General features: G+C 44.6%; 1 protein-coding gene across 1 annotated transcript in view; it reads right to left on the bottom strand.

Annotated features, from left to right (window-relative positions):
- Positions 1 to 9,209: 9,209 nt before the first annotated feature.
- The window catches only part of LOC143301450 (uncharacterized), a 121,197-nt gene continuing 107,541 nt past the window's right edge, over positions 9,210 to 22,865 (bottom strand). Inside the window, exons 9-10 of the mRNA XM_076615754.1 lie at positions 21,856 to 21,936; positions 9,210 to 19,957 (exon numbers count right to left, since the gene is read on the bottom strand). Coding sequence (XP_076471869.1) covers positions 15,446 to 19,957; positions 21,856 to 21,936 — 4,593 coding nt within the window. The 3' untranslated portion in view covers positions 9,210 to 15,445. The remainder of the gene's footprint in view (positions 19,958 to 21,855; positions 21,937 to 22,865) is intronic.

The raw sequence follows: 22,865 nt of genomic DNA, 5'->3' as shown, positions 1-22,865 counted from the left end.
AGAGAGAGAGAGAGAGTGCACGTAAGTGTGTGTATACGTGCGAGCGTGCGTATTTGTGTGCATACATGTGTGAGAGCCCGTGTGTCGAACTGATTTATTTGATGAGATGTTAGTAACACAGCGTAAAGTGATGTTGCCCCACGGTGGAGTTGTTAGCTGCCATGGATGGTATGGTATGGTATGGTATATGACACATACAAGCGCGCGCACAATGCACACACATCCGCACGCACACACATAAGCAGAGAGAGAAAGAGAGATGGAGAGAGAGAGAGGGAGAACAGACAGAGAGAAACATAAAGAAGAGAGTGGTCAGAGTACAAAAGCAGGCATCGAACAAGTGATGATCAAGTCCGGTGTTTTTAATCCTCCAGGTAAAGATTCCAACATATATACACAGGCTGAACCCCCCAAACTTGATCAAAAATAATACAAAGCACAAGACGTCATACGATGACGCCTCACTCTAGCTCTATGTACAGATGTTTTCCGTCCTAGGATATACAGAACACTCAGCACATGCGCACGAACGCACGCTCGCACGCAGTCTCTCTCTCTCTCTCTCTCTCTCTCTCACACACACACACACACGCACACACAACACGGCAGAAAGCAAGACATGGGAAAAAACAACAACAAAACGCAAAGATTTCCGCTCAGAATGCAATGTGGCATAGATTTGCCACAGTTACTAATGGTGCTTCAACACACACATATTTATACGTATATATATGTATATGTAACAAAGACATCCATCGATATCCGTCGTCGCTTCAATGGCGTGCCTTTTATCTTTATTTTATACATATATTTTTTGCGGTTTTTTTTCTTCTTTTTTCTTGTTCATACCGTCAGTTTGTAGGACACCATGAGACCAACCAACCGATGACACTGGAAAAACAACCACCACCAGGACTGTCATCTCCCTTGCCGTCACTTTCAAATATGTATTCATAATACATGTTCACACGCTTCAACTTGATACAAGGAGATCTTCACAGTACAACAACACTGGGGCAAAACAACGAACATTCCGTACATGTTTCTTACATTAGTATTGGCAAGCAACACTGTACAGTATTTCTTGTAAACTGACAACGGGGCCCAAGTATCAGAGAGAGAGAGAGAGACAGAGAGAGAGAGAGAGAGAGAGAGAGAGAGAGAGAGAGAGAGAGACGTGCGATTTTAGGGGGGAAAATGACAGCACTGATATTCTCGGTCTCTGTCGTTTGCACGTATCTCAAAAACGTATTATATGTACTGGGCAGTAAAATATAACAACAGCATTTTTATTATTCATGTGACCTACCTGTATAGGTCATTTTATAATAATAATAATAATAATAATAAAAAATGATAATAATAACACACAGTATCTCCATCAGTGCTTCGAGTCATCAAAGTTGGACACAGAATCACACACAAATCCCCCACCACAGTAATCCGTCACAGTATTTCAACCAGAAAAAAAGAAAAAGAAAGAAGAAAAAAATCGAAAATCGTTTCAGCATCGTCTCACTGTCACAGTCAACGTTCAGATCGGCTGGTCTACAGCGCGGAGTATAACAACATTCAGAACCAGAGGACATTTAAAACTAAACAGGCGACCGAAGTGTTGAATTCATCTTCAGCATGGCTGACTTGACTAACTCTTGGTATGGTGGCTATGGCTCTTAAGGTCAGGCTGTTCAGGTCTTGGGTCTCGGTTTGGTACCGGTTGCGTGGTTCCAGAGGTGAATTAACGTTGTGTTTCTTTTCAAAAGTTCATTGTTATTATTATTATTATTCAAATAGTAATATGGAGCTGCCTGTGCGGAGGGGCCCGGGGGGTAGGGGGAGGGGATGATAGTATTTTTCTGGCTTCAGTTAGCTAGCTCAAAGCATTACCTGTCTGCATGTCATCCACGTTCATCGCAAAGACATCGTTTTTGCTTTTGTTTTTCGTCGGGAGTGTACCGTCATGACCTTTTTTTCTTCTTTTTTTTTCCTCTTCTGTTTATAAATATTTTCCTAAATCTTTGCAGGACTTCTTGTTCTGACTATATTATGAAACGTAGTCACCCTTTCCATCGATCTATCTAGCCCGCCTACCGTTAGCTGTCAGTATCCAGCAAACCATCCACCAATCACACTATTTGCGCGCGCGCGCGCGCGCGCGCGCGCGTGTGTGTGTGTGTGAGAGAGAGAGAGAGAGAGAGAGAGAGAGAAAATCTTTCTACGTATCTGGCTCTATATGACACAAGTGTTAAATCACTGACAAACTGGGCTTGTGTTTGTTATTTACCTACCTGCTTGTTTACCTGAAACTATTTGAAAAAAAAGTGTATGTCAATATATTCGTTTGAATCCGTATGCACATGTCTATCTGTTTATCTGTTCTTTTTTAATGCCAGTGTCTCTCTCTCTCTCTCTCTCTCTCTATATATATATATATATATTATAATCTGTCTATATATGCTGACGAACAGTTGATCTCGTGGAGGAGGAGAAAAGTGAGGGAGTACAGAGCTGCATCTAAGGAGAAGGGGGAAATGGGTTTGGTTCAAATTTTATTTCTTCTTTCTTTCAAGGAAAGAGGGAGAGTGAGGAGGGGAGTGCGGAGCAGTACAGCACCTGTCTCCTCTCCGCTATATTCTTCCCTTTTCTTGTTTGAAATGATTCAACCGACGATGAATAGTTAGCAGTAATTTATTCCATAAAGCCGCCAATTACACATAGTGCACCAAATGCAAATGCAATCATCGGGAAGGGGGCGGGTGTGAGTGTGGGTGTGGCGGGGAGCGAGTGGGTGTTACAAGTGGGAAGTGGTGATACTGCTGTGATGACGCCAAAGCAGTCCACCGCCCTTGTTAATGAGCATTGAAACCGTGCCAGATATAGCTATTTATTTTTGTTGGCAGACGAATGAATACTTGGGGATGGGCTCGTCCTCTGTAGTCAATGGCTTCCTCTTCCTTTGTGCGTGTTTTTCCTCACAGTGTGTGTGTGTGTGTGTGTGTGTGTGTGTGTTGTTTCGTTTCGTTTCGTTTGTGATCACTCGCACCCACAAATCTAATGGTGGTGAATCTCAACGGTATTCAGACACCGTTTACGCACACGGGGGGAGGGGGGGGGGTGTCAATAAGATCTTGTGAATGAGAGTAGCCAGCAAAATCTTTTTTTTTTTTCCCTTTCTCATAACAAGAGAATTCAGTTTTAGTTCGCGTACCATCGCGCCAAACCACCTACCCCCATACGCCCTCGCGCGTAAAAGTAACACATCATTACGAAAGCAGATTTACATTCCTCCATTCACAGCTAGAGGGGGTAGATATTTTCAAGGGACTCTTCAATTAATCTATACATTTTATTATTATTTTTTTTTTTTTTGCAAATGGAAAACGGGATTGTGTCTGAGGATTGCCAGTATGTTTGCGTTTGCATTTGTGCTCAGATGTCATGGTATATAGCCTGTGTCCTTCACACTGATTAGAAAGCCAAGTCGATAATTCTATCACAGAATCTCTTCAACATAAACGTTGCTGCGTTCGCGCGTCTATTTTCAGCAAGTTGTAAACCTTCCGTATAACGATTAAAAAAACCCAACAAAACAAACAAACAACAAAAAAACAACCCTAACAAACAACAACAACAAAAAAACATGCCGTTGCAGTTACCATATTCATAAAGTATGTTTTTACCAGGGCAGCCAGAAACAACACACAATGAAACATTTATCATTCAAGAACTCTTTCATTTTTTACATTCCGATTCGCCCCCGTCCTCCGTTCTCTGTCGTTTTGTGAAATAAGTAAAGCTTCAGTTTGCGCGCGCGCGCGCACACACGTACACACACATACACACACCCAGGCGCTCCCCCCCCCACTCCCTCCCCCCACCTACCTACCCCCTTATCTTCCCACACACACCCGACAGAACATCAAGGTGCCGTTACAATACAGAGAATAAAAACTCCACTGAATGTCATTCCCCGCCTGTCATACTTGAGGCTCAAATGCAGTGCACTGAGACCATGATCTTCCTGTCGAGAAAAGACCGCAACCTCACAGGAAACCAATATATACACAATGTTCCCCATCCTCTCTAGAACATGTTCTGGTGATTTGTTGGGGTCCATTTAGTTTTACTTGTCAAGCTTTTTATCACCTCGACAGTCAAAAATAGGCCTTTAGAGGAGGAAAGAACAGTCAGTTATTAAAACAAAACAAACAAGCAAACAAACAAACGCAAAAAAAACCCCAAACAAATAAACAACAGAAACAACAATAAAAACCGCGGAAAAACAAATGAAAAAAGAGTAATGAGACCCCGACAATTCTCTCCACCACCCCGTCACACTTACCCCCTCTCTCACACATTCTACCCCCAAACTTTACATACCTTTCTCTCAAATTGGAAATACTTATAACAACTGTGACCTGTAACTTTATGGCTCTTGTAATACTACCTGATAATGATTTATATTTCAGTCAGCCTTCAAAACAAGGGGGGAAAAGTCTTAACATAATTCCAAGCAAAAATATGAACGCTACAGAACATGGATTTTAACTTTCATTCTTGTTGCCACAAAACGATAAGGGAGAAAATAATCACACAAATGTACGAAGGCGAACACTACACAAACTGACTGCATGTTAATGTTCACGTGTGTATTTATTCTTGTGTGTGTGCAAGTTTGTTTCCGCGTTGCGCGCTTGTGTGTGTGTGTGTGTGTGTGTGTGTGTTTGTGTTTGTGAATGCATACAGCTTCATTGCCAACATCATTATTCTGTCGAAGATTAAACAAAACAAAAACAGGACTTTGAAATAACCAAAAACGCTTCCCGTTTAACCGTTAGCCCAATATCAAACTGATCGTAGTCATGGTACATGAACATTATATATACAAACCCATGTCTCGTAACTTTAATCTTTAAAAAAAAAATTAGCTCAGTGTCGTAATTCCTAGCACATGCTGTACTTTGTTCCTCCTTTTGAAAGTAACACATTGTATATGCTATCACATAGTTGGGTCGTCGGCGTGGGGTGGGAAAGGGGGTGGGGGCATCAGGGTGGCGGGAGTGCAGAGCATGTGACCCTGCACAAACTCTCCACTGAGAACAAAACCTTTGGCATTTGCCGGAACAACAACATCAGCATACGTTAACATGACAAGCCAAGTAACAAGTAGCTCCGTATTGTCTAATAACTGAATCTGACAGAACAAATACCATCATCGAATCGCGCGCAAACGCACATGGAATCTTCCGTTCTGTAATTCACACGACGGTCATGCCCATGACTACGTCTTCGCAACACAATGGTTCAGACAGTCACGATCTTTAAAAAAAAAAAAAAAAAAACGGAAAAAAAAGAAAGAAAAAGGGGGATCTGCCCGTTAGCGTATAACAATATAACGGGTTTTGGTTGATGTTCTTGCCAAAGAAAACGGACAATCCCGTCTCTAGAAATGTCCTCTTTCTTCGGAAAAAAAAGGCAGGGGTAAAAAGGATGTTTGGACAACTCACAAATTAATATATTCCTGTACACAAGACAGAAAATGATTGGGTGGAGGAGGGGAGATAAATACAAACCAGCATTAACATTTATCACTGTACACAACCAGGCATGAAACAATGTACACAGACACACAGACCAAAAAAAAAAAAAAAAAGTGTTATCACAAAGCACAGTCGGTAGGGGTTGGCTGGTTGGTTGGTACAGTCATCATCACACTTTCTGTTCCCCCACATCATTGCGAATACTGAACTGTGATCAGGTAAGCTTCTCACAAATCACCTGGTGAGTCTTATCCGCAATCACATCCTACTTTGTACACACCTATGTACATAGATGCTGCGTTTATCGGGTAAAATCCAGAACGTGCTGTTGACAATTAGTCCCAACAAGATATTCATTTTTAATTCTGAAGCAATCATCGGATGTGGAACGAAAGGAAGCACGAATGAAATATAGAGAATAAGTTATGATCTGTCACATTTATATGTACATTTCTCGACATGTTTTGAAAAGTGAGAAAAACAAACAACGGAAACAATTATTAACTTTATGATACAAGAGAGTAATTCCTTTTTTATTTTTTTCCTTTTCTTTTTAAGAGAGAGAGAGAGAGAGAGAGCTCATTCATTCACGCACACGTCTGTGCGTGTATGCGTACTTGCGAGCATGCGTGTTTATGCATCATGGAATTTATTAAGTCTTCTGCATCGCTTGTTGAAGTTGTTTTTCTTAAAGCTTTCAAACACATGGAGACAGCATAGCGTTTCGTACCATATCATCTCATCGTTATCAAAGTTCGCGAGTTAATTACACAGAACTGAAAAAGAAAATGCGAAAAAAAAAGCGCCCACTTTAGTTGCAGTGTTAATCTGTTGCGCGTTTCTCAACACGTTCAAGAATCGTTTCCGCAAAAGCCAAAGAAAATCGTTAAGCATATCAGGTTATTTTCTTGACCCGGGTGTATACATCTCTCTCTCCCCTCTCTCCCTCTCTGCGCGCGCGCGCGTGTCCCTACGTTCTCATATATCAACCTGCAGGAGAACATTGCACAGGTCTTAAACCTTCCTGCACGTAACTGCGCGTGCAGAACAGATTCGTTAAACCCAAAAACATGATCGTTTTTAAACCATACATCTAACGTACGGTGCGTAAACGGCCAAGACATCAACCCTCTCCATGTTGACAATCATTGTCACGCATATCATGAACAATCATTGTCACGCATATCATGAACAATCATTATCACGCATATCATGAATACGATGATTTGACGTATTTTCATGAACCTGTTGCTGTTCACGACACACGAACGTTACTGCGAGGCTGTAAGGTAAAACAAAATACAGCTTCACTAAAAAAAAAAAAAAAAAAAAAAAAAAAAGAAGAAGAACGTGTGTATTGTTGTTGAAAAAAAAAGGAGGCGGGGGTCTGAAATCTCAATATAAACTGTCTGCGGAATGTAAAAAAAAAAAAAAAGGAAACAAACAGAAGAAAAATTAAGAGAATAAAACTTCAAAATGTATTTATCATATCAGGACAATACAGTAGAAGAACATTTTCGCAGCGTCTTGTGTTTTTTCGGGAAATAACAAAGTTTCATATCAGAACAACGTGGAAGACGACTGTTTTGATCGTTTTCAGTTTCAGGGTGGGATGGGGGGATATTACCGAATTACGAATATAAGTTTGGGTTCAGCTCAAGAAGAAACAAATCATCCAGCACGATATATGATATCTAGCGCAGTTAGTGTAAATATCAGTGCATTCCAGTATTCCAAGCCACGAGAAAGTCCGTGACACATTTACGCATCATTCATAAATATCTTCGTCCGTTCTAGCTTCTTGTATCGCCAGATCTTTTTTCTTTCTTTCTCAACATTAAGGAAGGTTTGGGAATCCTTTTTTTTTTTTTAGCAGAAAAGGTTAGGAAAAGGAACGAATGTATGGACATAAGATGACACTTCACGGTGTGAATTTCGAGGACGATCACGGTACACACCCTGGTGGTCAGAGAGGCTGAGGACACACAGCTCCAAAACGATGTGACGGGATGAAATGCACGTCTTGACCGTACGTACACAACCAGCAGCAAAACCTGGTTCACAGTCAGCATGCTGTTCACTAAAGGGCTCTTGTCATCTCCACGGCAGAAAACGGCATACTAGTAGCTTGCTGCTCCTGTAACTTTCCAGGACCGTACAGGCACTGCATGGTGGAACGCCGCACCTCAAGCCTCCATCTTTCACGGTTGTGTGCTGGTGCGTTTAAAACTGAAAGTCAGTCACATCAAACTGACCGTCATCATGAGGCCAGTACTACCAAAGACAAGGGATGGGACGGCTCCGAGAATGTCACGGAAGGGGCATAGGTGGATTCCCCCTAACGTCCCCCTCCCCTCTCCTCCGCCCCCTTCGATCTCTCACATCAGATAATACCTGTCCAAATCACTGTCACGGACATACGCACGCAGATCAATGAATGACCGCTGTGTTCATGGTGTCCGCCTCACAGTTTGAAGGGTCATGGAAACATACCCCGCTGGCACCATTCACGACAAACCATCTGCAATTTTACATTGAAAAGGAATAATGAAACACGAACACCGAGCAGGCGTTTGTTCCGATGTGCTGTAATATTTGGTCATATGAAACGGAATCAGTCGTTCGTTTTCTTTTCATGTTTTGTTTTCTTTTGTTCTCCTTCTGTTATTTTATTTTATTTATCATTAAGATGGGTTTTTTTTTATTTAACTGCTGTGGACATTTTGTCATCAAAACGTTGGCCTGATTGCGTTTCATTAGAAGTGTTACGGTTTCTCGTCGATACACGGTGCTGTTGGGATCATATGAACGGTATATCCAAACAAAGCAGCAAACTTATCACTTACGTTTTCTAACTTTTTGTCATTCTTTAATCGAGACTGGTCGAAACCGTTTCCAACGATGCTGTAAACTTTGCGTGCATGGTCTCTTGTCGCGCGATTGTTTCACGAACCTGCTGCAGTAAGTGTGTTGAAAAAAAAAAAAGTTGGATGTTTGGCTTCTTCAATTCCTTGAGTATTTCCGCACATACCAAACATGGGTGGATATTTTCAAAACGAAACTCCGGGCTGATGCTGACCGGGCCATTCTTGTCAGAACGAACAGCTGGAACACATGGTTTCACGTGCGCCCAGTCAAATAAAATAACATGGGAAAGGAGGTGTTTGCGGTATCATATATATCGTGTTTTGATGACGTTGGTGAAATAACAAAAATAAAATGTCCGCATTCCATACATCAACTTTCTCTGAAATTCTTTCAAATTTCCGTCGTGTATTTCTTAAACTCAACAGTTTACACGATCACAGCGGGTTCAGTTTGTTCGTGTTCTTTCACCTTTTTGTTCCCCAACGTTCAGATTGTCAGACAAGATTCAGCTCATGGAAACAAAAATTGAATTTAAAACGTTTTCGTCTCATTGACACGCCTCAAGTAAATGATGTTGGAGAAATCAGTCAGTGTGCAAACCAGACAACAAACTATGGTAAATAAAAGCACTAGACCCCATGTTAACAACTACACGACCATCTTTGTTTTCTTCGTGCTTCTTGATCATTTCATCTAACGGGAAAGGTTAATACCTGTTGTTTTTTTGTTGGTTTTTTGTTGGTTTGCTCTTGTTTTGATAATAATCGATTTTTTCCTTTTCTCTGTTGCTGCTTTTGTATCAAATATTGCACACACACACACACACACACACACACACACTATATATATATATATATATATATATGTGTGTGTGTGTGTGTGTGTGTATATATATATATGTGTGTGTGTGTGTGTGTATGTATGTATATGTATATTTCTAATGCATCTGCGCACATCTATCAGTAATTACACAGAAAATTTACATCAAACAATTTTAATAATTATTTGATCCTACCGTGTTCAAGTGGATGATTTTCAGCAACACACACACACACACACTCTCTCTCTCTCTCTCTCTCCAATATCACTGATAGTGAAAAGACGCTGAACTAAAGAACGAACACGCACACACACACATACTCACACACAAACGCACAGGCGCACGCACACATGTACACATACACAAACACACAAATGTACACACGCACGTACGCACGCATACACATACACGAGGAAAATAAGTGTTTGCACGCTGAGAGAAAAATTCATTGTTCTGTTTTTACATGTTTTGCTCCTAGTTCAGTAGCGGGCAATAGACAGCTGGTCCTAATTACAACTTCACAGGAAGCAGTGCATGCGGAATATGTCTTATTGCTGTTCATAACAGACTTAACGCGACTGTCATTTCACTCACCAGACGCACGCAAATGCATGCACACACACACACACGCATGCATAAAAATTCGAGTAACACGCACCATTTTCCGACTGGTTCAGGTGTTCTGGGATAAAGGGTTTAGATCTTCAGAACAGCTTATAATCATGGTATGGGACATTTCCATAAGCAGCAGGAGACTATCGCAGAAGAGAAAAATCCGATTCTCTCTCTCTCTCTCTCTCTCTCTCTCTGTGTTTGATTGTGTGAGTGCGTGCGTGGTGTGTTTGAAAAAGAGATCCCCGGTCACGCGATTTACGACTTGCCAAGCCAACAAACTTTTATTACGATCATATATAACAACAGATTTATGCGGAAGAGTTTTATAATGCGTGCATTTTTAAGTCATTGAGAATATCGGTTGCAGGTTTTCCTGCTGTGTGTGGTTTTGGTTGGGGTTTTTTTTCAGCTACAGAGAGTTCTCTCGTTTACTTCAGTGTAACGTTTTTCCTTTCTTTTCTTTTAGGGTTTTCTTTTTTCTTTATTTCTTTCTCTTTTTTTTATACTTTGGGGTGGGGTTGGGGGTAATTCTGGGACGAACTGCGAATTTCTATTGCGCTGGATTTTTTTCCCTTCCTGGTTAATGGTGGAGTACGCTCTTTGTCACAAACTGCGTTTCTACGTGAATATTTTGCTGTGACTGCTATGATGATGATGATGATGATTATGAAAAAAAAAAAGACACTTTATTCTGCAGTTGTTGCTATGAAGACGGTCTACGACGTTGATGAAAAAATTATCTTTTTTGGGGGGGTGTAATGAGGGGTAACTGAGGGGTGGTGGTGCTAGAGCCGGGTATTGCAGTCGATCACACGGGACGGTGAGAACGCACCTTGCCTTTCATTCAGGTGTCTGTATATTTTATATACACATATACGGAGACGTGGAATGGAAATAATAGTTACGTTGGAAGTTTTCCATTTCACACAACAAAATGCAACAGTTCTGATTGAACGAATAAAATAGCCCGTATAACGCATCACGCAGTCGCTTGAAAAGAAGTAATAATCCAAGCTAAGTAAAAAATATTTATGTATGTATACACAATACATGGTTTTGTACACACCGGAAAAAAAATGGAATCTACTTTGCATTTCTCTCGTTTTGGTTTTGTTTAGCTTCGCGTGGAAAAAAATGAATATATATATCAGCCAACCACTTGCCATTACTTACCATAATATGCATATCTCCTAGAAAAATAATCTGCAACAACAAAAAACAAAACAAAAAAAGCAAGAGAACGGGGAAGGGACTGAAGAAGGAAGAAGCGCTAATCGATGATCCCACCATCACCCTATGTTTAAGTTTGTGTTTAATATCAAGAAAGCGGGGGAAGCGCATTATATATATATATATATATATATATATATAGAGAGAGAGAGAGAGAGAGAGAGAGAGAGAGAAGAAAAACAATCAATCTGTCAAATATTCGAAATTTTCGATCACGTTCCTTTCTCAAGGGATAAGTTGTTTGCATGTTACCAGGGTAACTCTTACGTAACTTTTATGACGCAAGCACGCCATGACGTACATATTGTGATGCAATATGTGTGTGTGTGTGTGTGTGTGCGTGTCTTGCAGTCCACAAAACCTGATGACCACGTTTGGGACGACATTCTTCCCATGTTCGTCTCTGTACTAATACGTACGTACAGGCTCAACGGATTTATTGGTATAAACACAGACGGAAGTAGTTTGTTAACTGACACGTACAGGCGAACGTCAATATCGGTATCAACACCGACTCGAGTAACTACCCGACGGGAAAAGGGGGTGGAGGGGTCAAAGAGGATCCTATTGAAGGCTGCAGAGCTTTAACAAGACGTGAAAGGTGGAACTGCCCATTAGGAGACTGATCTCTACAAGCCACTTTTTTGGCAGTCCACTAGTAATACGCCAGTGGAACGGCGCTGACGGCTGACTGATGTTACCTGACAGACAAGAACAAATAACCATCCAGGGACGGCCAAGACGAGGAACAATACAGGGACGTTTATCTGCACGGCGGCAGTGGTAACATCTGTTTACTGTGGACCACTCGGGTTTCCGGCTTGTACCCTCTGGAACGGGAAAAGCCGGCCCTGTGTTTCCTGCAACTATCACAGGTAAACGAACCGCGCGCTTGAGAGCTACGGACTCCGCGGTTACAAGCTATGCACTGGGAGCAAAATAAACGACGTCTTGATAGCAAGCACTTTCCTATCCAAGTCCTGTTCGTAAGCAGTCAGCAAACTAATCCCAACACACAACCATTCGATCTTTGCGGTCCCCCCCCACCCCCCCAAAAAAAATCGTCGTTACCAGAGTTTCCAGCACAAATCGTGGAAGACTAATCTTATAATACAAAAAGTCTGCTCGTTCCTTGTGTTTCACGGATAAATATTAAATAACCCTTTCAAACAGAGACGTTCGTTTTGAAGGCTGTATTCCCGGTACTGATGACAATGAACTGACCTTCATACAAAGCCATCATTTCTAAGTGTGTCTAGAAAACTTTTCAAAGCACTTATCTTCATACAACGTTGTTCTTTTTTTTAAAACTAATCTTTGCTTTTCAAAATAATAATTATTAAAGAAAGGAAGAAGAAAAAAACACAACACATTCATAAGCGTTCTGGGCTCAGCAGAAATCGATGCAACACATTAAAGAAAAAAACCCATTAACTACATGAATATGAAATGGCATGAATTAGCATACAGATTTAAATAAATGTGAGATTAAATGTACACAGATTAGTTAACGTGTCACTGTCAAAATGCACATTCACCACACGAACACCCACTGTCATTTCCATATCGCCCACCCATGCGCTTTCGCACTCACCAACGGATGTGCTCACAATGTGCAAGGAGTGGTAACAGTACATTTAACAATTAATCCTTCTTTACTCTCTTTCTCTCATTATGCTTGCCATTAGTGATAAATACTGTGAACGTTGAACACAAATAGCACAGCAAACGTCTGGGGGATGGGAGGAGAGCGTGCGAAATAATCATACTATTTCCTGCATGGAAAGACACTATTCAGTCAAACCAAGCAGGCTCTTGATAAAAACCTGATAATGACGAATTACTGAAGATTTGTACAATCGGGACTACCGTTTCTAGAATCACCGGTACAAAATTAAATAAATATTCATTCACAACTCCCCACTTTCTCCCTCCCAAAACCCCTAGCTGTACTTGTGTATTGCTGTAAAGTCATGAACAGCTGCTCTGACAGAGAAGTCGTTGACTATCAGGCGTGGATAATGTTTTCTTCCCTCTTTTTCTCTTCAATTATTTCTTGTGAATTGAAGCATATCATTCCATATAGTTCTTGAAAAGGAAAATAAGATTAAATCTTGCACACCGTCCACCCCCCAACCTCTTTCCACCCTCCCTCCTCATTTTCGCCACAACATCAGAGAAAGTTAACCATCTCCTTTGACATGCATCCCCCCTCCCCATCTGGGTTTAACAACCGTTGGGTATTCAAAAGCAAAACAGTCTAGTAAAACATGAGCAGGGATTACTTTTGACAACCCCTGCCTAAATTCTACAGATACTGTTGGACAGTTATGACTACAGACATGTCCCAGCCCCTCCTTCCAAGCCCTCCAGTGTTTGAATATTATAAATGAAACGTGCAACATGTTGGTGTCAAGACAAAGGGCAGCATCTTCTTTCACACACCATCGTTACTGAAACTGTTGAGTCTAACAAAAGAAAAACGTCAGGACTATTAAAAGTGAATGGTATATACGCTGCTGTCATCTGGTTTTGTATGTGCTGTCTTAATACTATATATACACACACACATATATATAAATAACCAGTGAAAATGCACTCCTTGTTAAATGCCTCATGACATACACTTTCAACAGAACCAAATCGCAAACTGTGCACTAATGACAACTGGTTATACAGCGGTCCAAGTTTGTGTATTTGTACACACTGTTTGCAATGGCACAACGGAAAGTCAAAAAGAAACACACAAAAAAGCAGAACAGGAACCGTTTCTGCTTCACAGCATGTCTGCATAACATGTCCACGACCAGTCCCACAGGGACCAACTGTGAAGGGCAGCCTCACGGTGTCACTGCCACTGACACGTTGGGGGGAGGGGGGGGGGCACTGGACGGGACACGCAAAACTGCCCAGCACTGTCTGCCCCTCTATCATATCAGGGACTGTTGTGGTCATCACGGCATACGCCACTGACCATACTGATGGTCACGCAGTCACAGCCGGCTCTGTCCTTCTCGCTTCCCGTCACGTTCGTGTCTCCCCAGTATAGCAGACAGAGGTTTCTGACACCTCCTCAAAGATAATGTTTGAAAACGGGAATTACTGAACTGTTACCACAAACAGGACCTCGTTCCTGGAACAGACGTTCTGGTAATGACGACACTGTCACAACACTGACACGCACAAGTTGACAACACGGTTTCCATTGTAGGGATTCACTGCATCACTTCGGGGCCACTATTGTGCTGTAGTTTCCAATGCTGGTCTACACTTTGAAGGAAAAAAAACAAACCACTCTTACAACTCTCAGCACTTTGTCAGGTGATAAGGTTTCAGCATGTCAGCAGATCAGTGTATATTGCGAGTGATCACGGATTCCTTACAAAAAACAAGACATGCTTCCTTCACTCAAAGAAGATGATTAATACAACACATCTTGAACACTATGGCTTGCCCTTCTGAACGCAAACGTCTGGTTGAAGCAAACCATTCAACCGTATGAAGACGTATTTTCAACAGCCTCTCAGAATGCTTCAGTGTTTTCCGGACCTCGCTTTGTAGGTGTCTGTATATATTCTGACAGTTGTTCTTAACAGAAACCATAAAAGGCAGTATTTGACGACAGATACTGATAACAACTCTGCAAGATCAGATTTGTTGCTTTTCCAACAATATAGGAGAGCACAGAATCACCGCATAGCACTCCGTGCTGACCATCAAGCACCACAGGCAAGCACTGACAATGCCACAGCGATAATAACCTAGAGAAAGGAAAAACTAAATGCAACACTAGTAACCTGCACGGCCGTTTCCATTGAACATGATCCCATCTGTCCACAATCTAACAAATACCACCAAAAACATATAATTATGCATTTGCATATAAAAATGTTCTTCCAGCTTTTTATATTTTTCTTTGGAAATGTCAAGGCTTGACTAAAGAGATTAAAAAATACAGGGGAGGGTGTGTGTGTATGTGAAAAGATTATGATGCACCTCACAAAACTTGTATTACGAAAGCAGCACCACTGATAGAAAATGTACAGGAATGCACACACTTCAGATCCAGTCCTACAGATGTCTCTCTATATACACACACACAATGGTGAAGCGGGAAAGGTATCCAGGAGTGTGGTTCCCCGACTCCAGAAAGGCAGTGCTACTTGGACGAAACAAGCAGGAAAGTAACAGCCCAGAAGCATAGCTTCTGGGTGGTCAGCATTACCAAGCAATAGCAAGGGTAACAGGTGCGATAGTTCGGACACTCCGTGTGCAAAGGCAGGCTACTTGGACAATGAAAGGGGTGATCACGTCTAAGGCGTTGATCCAGGACATGCAGTTCCAGAAGAGGAGGTGACAGCTGCAGACACAGCTACTTGGAGGACCCCGAGGAGGACGAGGTGGAGTAGTCCAGAGGCATGGGATCCGGGGAGATAGAGCGGGGCACTTGGTCCGGAGCCAGAGGAAGGTACTTGGCTGCTGGCGGTACTTTGAAGTGACCGTTGTACAGCGCGGCCACAGCAGCCACAGCGGCGTGGTCACGGGGGTGGGGGATGGCCAAGAGGTGGGGGTGCGTGTGCAGGCTGTGCCACCGCTGACTCAGCAGAAGCTCCGAGTCCGAAGGACGACGCGCGTCTCTGGCTGGCGAGCGTTCCGTTTCCAGCGGAGAGCCCGGCCCCGAGCCCAGCGAATTGGGGGAGCCAACAGATCCCGTGGACCTCCGGCCCCCGTTCTCCGCTGAAACCCATGTCTCTCTGCGGCACAGCTTGCTGCCCGGCTCCAGCTTGATGGGGTTACGGTTGATGTCGGAGTACTTGGGGGAGGGCGTGGGGCTGGACTCCGGGTCACTGGCGAACACGCTGTCTCTGCTGCTGGTGGACAGGCGGGGGATGTCCAGCTTCATCGTGTCCATGCCGCCCCGCGAGCCGTCACTGGCAAGGCTCTCTTTGCTGCTCTTCGTCTCTTTGCCACTGTCACTGGAGCCAGATTTTCTGCTCAGGTCGCGAGCCCCTGGCGTGGTTTTGGGGCTGCTGGCTCCAGCAAGAGTTCTAGGACTGCTGACAACAGCAGCCTGGCTGCTGCTTTTTCTAGGATCAGCAGGCATGGCAGGGGCCCGGCTCACGCCCGTGTAAAACATGGGACTGAGGATGTGTCGAGCGGAGAAGTTAGAGAAGTCCGCTCGGTTTACTGCAGGGTTGACGCACGTTTCTCTGCTCGACCTTCCGCCTCCGAAAGTCTTGATGAAACTCACTCTGGAATCCACGCTTTCCGAACGAACCCTTTTCTCTGAGTGCGCTTTGTTTTCGACAGAGCCCGGAGAGAGACTGTCCCCTGGGAGTCTGGAGGCAGCGGCAGCAGCAGCAGCCATTCTGTTGGTGGCTTTGAACAGCAAGCTGTCCACACGTTGCCCCGGAGCCAGCACTTTACCACCGGCTGTGTGGTTACCAGAGGGTCGAATCTTGGTCACCCCGCTACTGCTGCCTCTGTTGCCACAGTACACAGTTTTACTGCCGGACACTGAACTGACCGGGGATGAGGTGGATGTACTTCCATTGAGTCCATCAGGACGATGGGCAACGGCACCACCCGTAGCCACAGAAGATGACGACAGGATGGTGGGAGTCACATGGGGCGACACAGAAAACTGACCGCTGCCTGACAGTTTCGGCCTTTTCGCTTCTGGACCCTCTCCACTGTAGCTCACAGATGACGCACGGATGTGTGACGATGACGACGAAGCTGCTGGTCTGGCGTCAGCGCTAGTGGTCACAAGCCTTGTCGTGGACAGCAGTCTGGCATGGGTGTTGGTGGTGGTAATGGTGGCAGAGAGCTGGGGAGAACTGGCACTGCTGACGGTAGACGTGGTAGCACTGTGAGCTCTCTTCAACCCAGCACTGCTGCTGACTCTCTCCGCCTTGCCGCCCTCTGGTCTGACACTAGCGCTGTTCACACTGGCCATCGTCTTGATGGAGGGGGGAAGCCCTTCAGACCGTTTCTCCGCTGAGGCACCAGGACCTGGTTTGCTGCTGGCCATGCTGTTGGTACTGCTGCTGATGGACGAGGGTACGGCGTGAGCCACTGAGCTGACACTGGCGGTCCCGTTGTCAACATCTCCACTGATCTGACCCTCTTTCTTCTTGGAACTGTTACTCTGGCAGCTAACGTCATTTGCTGGAGACTTCTTTTGGTTGGTGACGCTGGTGTTTGACTCTTTATCAGTGGCACTGGTTTTCATTTTAATTTTTCTGTCATCCTCACTGGGTTTTGTGCCACTTGCAGGTAAGGGTTTGGTGCTAGCGACAGGCAGAGCGTTACTTTGTGAAGTCGTGCTGGATGTGTGTGAAATTGTGTTAGGTGTCTGACCACTTTGCACAGACTCACTAGCTGGAGGCGGCCTTTTGGGAATGGCCAAGGTGGCACTGGCGCTTTGGCGCTGTTTGAGTTGGTCAATGGCTGTGGACAAACGCTCTTTTCCAACCTCACATTTGGGCAACTTGACACGCAGGTCCCCAGCGATCAGAGTATTGGAGCTCTTTGTTTCTGGTTTATTCACATTACCAGGAGATGACACAACAGTTTTCTCGCCACTCATGCCTTTCGGCTTCCCTCCACTCGTTGCCTTCATGCCTTGTGCCGTTGCATTTTTTGCGCTTGTGGTGGATACAGAGTTCACTGGCTGCTTTGGGGAGGAGGCAGGTGGTGGCACATTCACTGAACTCTTATCTAGACTACTGCCAGCGGCAGCAGAGTTGCTGCTTGGTTTGTCATTAACGGAGCCAGAGTCCTTCTTAGCATTGTGTCGTTTATCAGAAGTCTTGATGGGCAAAGAACCACTGGCATGGCTGTGAGAACTTTTAGTTACCTCTGACCCAACACTGGCAACCTTTGATACGCTGGCCGTGCTGCCCTGAGGTGAACTGAAGACAGAGTTCTTGGTGAGGTGCGCCAAGGCGTCCAGACTGGAACGGTTGTCCCTGGAGGGAGTTGCCTTGTGTTTTTGGAGGGAGACTTTGGCCTTGTCTTTTTCAGCATGCTTCTTCCCCTCTGGCCCTCCGCCCCCTGTGCTGGCCCGCCTTTCCCCAATGCCCGCCACTGGAGACGTGCCGCTGACGTCACTGTACCTCCTGGCGGCCCCAACGGCCGGCACAATGGCAGTGGTCTTGAAGATGCTCTTAATTCCTGTGGCTGTGCAGTTACTAGTAACCGTGTAGATCCGTTCAAATATTCCTAGGGATGAAGAGTTGCTTTTGGAGCGGTTGGATGAATGTGACGAATCAGACTGGATCCCTTTTGCTGAAGACATGGGTCGAGCCTCTTTCTTGCTGTTCTCTCCTTGGTTACCACTCTGACCCTTACTTCGGTCATTTGGCCCTGCTGGACGCCCCGACGACTCTGCAGTCTGCGAGAGTTCCTTAGGAGCAGGGGTGTCTTTGGGATGAACGGGTTCTTTTGATTGGCAGGGTTTAGAAGGGGCTAGGGGTTTTGTACAGGATTCTGAGAGGTTAGGCTCTGTGGGAAAAGTTTCTGAAGTACTCTGTTCAGCTGGTACTGAGGTTTCTGAAAGACTTTTAGGCTCTACCGATTCAGCTGGCTGTAAAGATTGTGTTGGAAGAGACGGTGCTACTGACGTGGGGATCTCCGCATTGCAAGCACTGACGGAAAGCGAGCGTTCTGTGTCGCCTGACGTGTCCGCAGGCCGTGCAGTAGGTGTGGACTGTGGGGTATCTTCAAGACGTGCCACTTTAGCTGACTGTTGGGTGAAGCCGGCTTCAGCAGCACGTGTACTATGTGCATTGGATGCTGCTTCTTTTGAAGATGGTAACTGCGAAGGGTGCGAAGAGTCCTTCTGCTGATCCGCTTCTACAGGCCCTGCAGATTCCGCAGAGCGTGGTCGTTTGGGTGAGCGGTCGGCACACGACGGCCTTTGAGCCAGTTTAGGAAAGTCGGTCTGTCGCTGTGATATGTTGGATGCGGATTCTGAAGAAACAGCTTCTGTGGGACTACCGTGTTCTTTGGTGACAGCATGCTGCGCGGGACGCGGGGACGAGGAAGGATGGGGTGACTTCCCGGTGGTCACAGAACCGGCAGAAGGGGACGGCGAAAGGACACTGACTGTTGCTGCAGCGGAAGATACAGAAGAAGCAGAAGATGACGACGTAGAGCAGTTGGCTGTGGGAATGTTGGCAACACTGACGGCGCTGCACACAGAACTGCTGACGAGAGTGGTGGAGGCGGGAGGAGGCAGGAGGCTGGTGGACACGCTGACAGTTGAGGGCGGCTTGCCCACCTCCCCGTCCGCCACATCCCCTCCACCACCACTACCACCACTCCCGCCCTTCCTGCCGGCCGCCGTCTTGGAATGCGTGATGATGGTGACCCCGCTCTCACCCTCCGCCATGTCCGTCTCCATGGGCGTGGCAGAGGCGGACGGGGTGTCCGTGACGATGATGAGCGGCCTTTCGTCGTCATCGTCCTCGTCTTCATCGAAGCCCAAGGACCCCGTCTTGCCGTGGAGGGAGCTGCTGGCCTCGGGGCGAGGCACTGGCAGAGAGAGGGCCAGGGGGAGAGAAGCGGCGGTGGTGGCGGAGGAGGAGGAAGAGGAGGAGGGCAGGCTGACAGACACGGTGGTCTTGGTCCCCTCGGCGTCTGTCGACGTGCCCCCGGCGTCCGTCGCCTCCACGATGGTGACGGTGGAGGTGGTGGTGGTGGTGGTGGTGGGGGCGGCGGTGGTGGTGTTGGTGGAGGTGGCGGGGGCCTTGGCCTTGACGACGTGGCCGGAGGTGGCAGTGTGGTTGTCCTGGGTGCTGGCAGTGGCCGACGCCGTCACACGCCGCCGCTTGCGGGGCCGTTGGTAGAAGGAGTAGTAGAGCGTCAGCACGTTTTCCTGGTGGGTGGGGGAGAGGAGGAGAGAAATAAATATGACACTGATTAACGACGAGCCTTTGACAGAAAGGCTGCAAAGTGCATGCTGTGGGAAGTTTATGAAAAGAGCACTGGTAGGTCACAAGGTTTCTTGCGGCACTGAAAGCCATAGTTCACTATTTATACCGTTGACAAAGCCAACACGTCTTCCACCATGGCGAAACAAAGCAAACAAATGAAAAGCAGACAATCGTGACCAGACAGAGCAGTGTAGCGTCAGCAGATGTTCTTTTGCTGTTTAAAAAACAAAATTAATTCCTTTTTGCTACTATTTTTTGTGCTGGTTCGTTTTTGGTCAGGGATACTGTTTTTCTCTATCGTTGCTGGTATGGCATGAGTAGAACAAGGTCACATCACTTTCCTGAGAGGGAGAAGTACCTGTCTTTGTGATCAGTTGAAAGAGAGCGAAAATACAGGATCAGCAACATTACCTGCTTGAAGGAAAAGCTCTACTTCTTCAACTTCGACAGGTGTAAAAAAACCACAAAAAAAACCGACTCCCCCCCCCCCCCAAAAAAAAAAAACAACAACAAAAAAGCAACAAAACAAAACAACAACAAGAAACAAACAAACAAAAAAAACAACAACACCACCACCACCAACAACGTACATCAGACAGATGTTAGCCTGAAAAAAAAGTGAGCCATTGTTCACTTAAAAGAATACGCCTATCACTGATAACATTTATATCGGTCGCAGATGAAAGTACACGTATGAGACAGCGTAACACACACACGACACACTGAAGAATTCAACTGCAACAGGTATTCATTAGCAAGAAAACCTGAACAAAAGGACAGCAAGCTGCAGATATTGTGAAACAATATGAACGCATCAGTTCCTCGAATAAAACAGTTATGACGATTATGAACGCGCTAAACATCAGACATTATTTATCATATAAAAATTAACACTAAAATATTATATCAAAAAGTCATACACTATGCTGTTTAACAGCAGAACAATCAAAATGCAGTATGGCTGGCGGGAAAGAAAAACACTAATACGGACCAAACAACAGTCATAACAACTCTGATGGGTTTTCCTGCAGCAAGAAAGCGCCAATGGAAGAGACTGTCAAAAATAATAGCACACTTAACAGCATGTCGGCACGTGTTCCAGCGATCTGTAATGCAGGGGAGAACAGCATTATTAGGAAAAAATAAATAACGGAATAAAACCAGCAAATGGAGTGAATTCGCAAAAGAAGGATAAAACATCAACCAAACAACGATACAAAAACAACAACACGTTTTTCCTCTCTCCATCTCACGTACACATAATGCTAATCAGATTCAGGACAAAGTGATTTCTTGAAAAGGCAACAAAATATCCACAAAAATGGACTGGTATTGTGCCTAAATGATTTTTCCCCTTTTTGCTTCTGAAACGTTTCCTCTTTCCACCTCCCCCATCCTTCCCCCCACATGCTTTGAAGGGATGGCTGGCTGGAGCATATCAAAATCTCTGCAACAGCATGGCCGTTTATCAAATACAGTAGATCACACACTGAAACTGAAACATACACACACTCACACACACATATGGTTTCTTATGGAATGAATGAGTAATAAAAGTAGTCTAATATCATCATCTTAGATGAACAGACTATAAATAAATAAACGAACGAGTAACAAAATATGGAGCTATCAATATTTTTTTTTCTCACAAGAAATTTGTGGTTTTTATGAATATAATCAAATGAAAAGTCGTGTGTAGCTTGTAAATCTTTGGTCAGGGGTATCTGTCCAATATATATATTTTTATTTCGCATCCAAGGCGGACACTGATTCACGGTGACAGTTGAACCAATGACCCCGGGTACATGGGTCTTTGGTTCAACACGGCCCCACAACCTACCCGTCTCCAGGAATAAATGTAGGCCACGTCCATCAGGGTGTAGGTATCCTCGAGCGGCTCGTCGGAATAGAACAGGTCAATCTGAAATTGCGTGGGGGGTGGGGGGGGAGAGGAGATGAAAATGTTTGCTTTAGTCATCAACTCATCACAGGTTTTCTTGTGTGACAATGACAAATATACATTCAAACAAACGATCAGAAAGGTCGGTGTTGCAAACTGACTTGATGATTTAAGAAAAAAAGAAAGTAGGATGAGTAAAGGAGAAGAAAGTGCATGATCTGCAGGTGTGTTTTTTTCTTCGGGGGCATGGGGGGTGGAATATTTAATCATCATCATGACCTTCAGCCCCCAAACAATATTGATAACTTTTATACAATTTCGTTTTCATTTTGTCAACTGATGAACGCACATTATGATCAGAGGTCTAAATTGTTAGGGTAAAAATGATGTTACTTTCTGCACAATTTTACACCAGCTTCCAACCACACCACGTAGTTGTGATGTTATGATCACTATACACCCTTACATAACTGAGCAAGGTCTGTGGTGATCCATTATATCATCTACTATGAGACTTGTCATCCCCCTAATGTGATTGTCGTTCTCAACAGGCTAATTTCATGTGCCGACAGGTCTGCATAGTCATGTCTACATGGTGGTGACAAAAGTTCAGTGTTCTGTTCAGGACAATGACATAAGCACTTCCTTTGGACAACATATTCACTTGAGTGATTCAGTCTGGTAGAGAGATGTGGACAAAGAATGAAAAGGACATACTTTGTGACATAACTGTGGATGTAATCAGAGGAAAAGAAACCAGCAGCTTAAAACGGTTATACATATTGTCAGCCTTTGAGAACCATCCCATCGCCGACTGTCCCATAGCCCTCTTAGCCGAGTAGTGATGTAACTTGGGCAAGACAGTCTCCACAATAATAAAATTCCAGCCAGTATAGTCAGGGCAGCAGTTGCCTCCTCTGCTGTTCTAATGGGCATACACTGCAGCCGGA

Source organism: Babylonia areolata, chromosome 2 (assembly GCF_041734735.1).
Source record: "Babylonia areolata isolate BAREFJ2019XMU chromosome 2, ASM4173473v1, whole genome shotgun sequence".
Taxonomy (NCBI): domain Eukaryota; kingdom Metazoa; phylum Mollusca; class Gastropoda; order Neogastropoda; family Buccinidae; genus Babylonia; species Babylonia areolata.
Note: the sequence above shows the minus strand (reverse complement) of the source record. Positions and strands in the feature narration are given on the sequence as shown.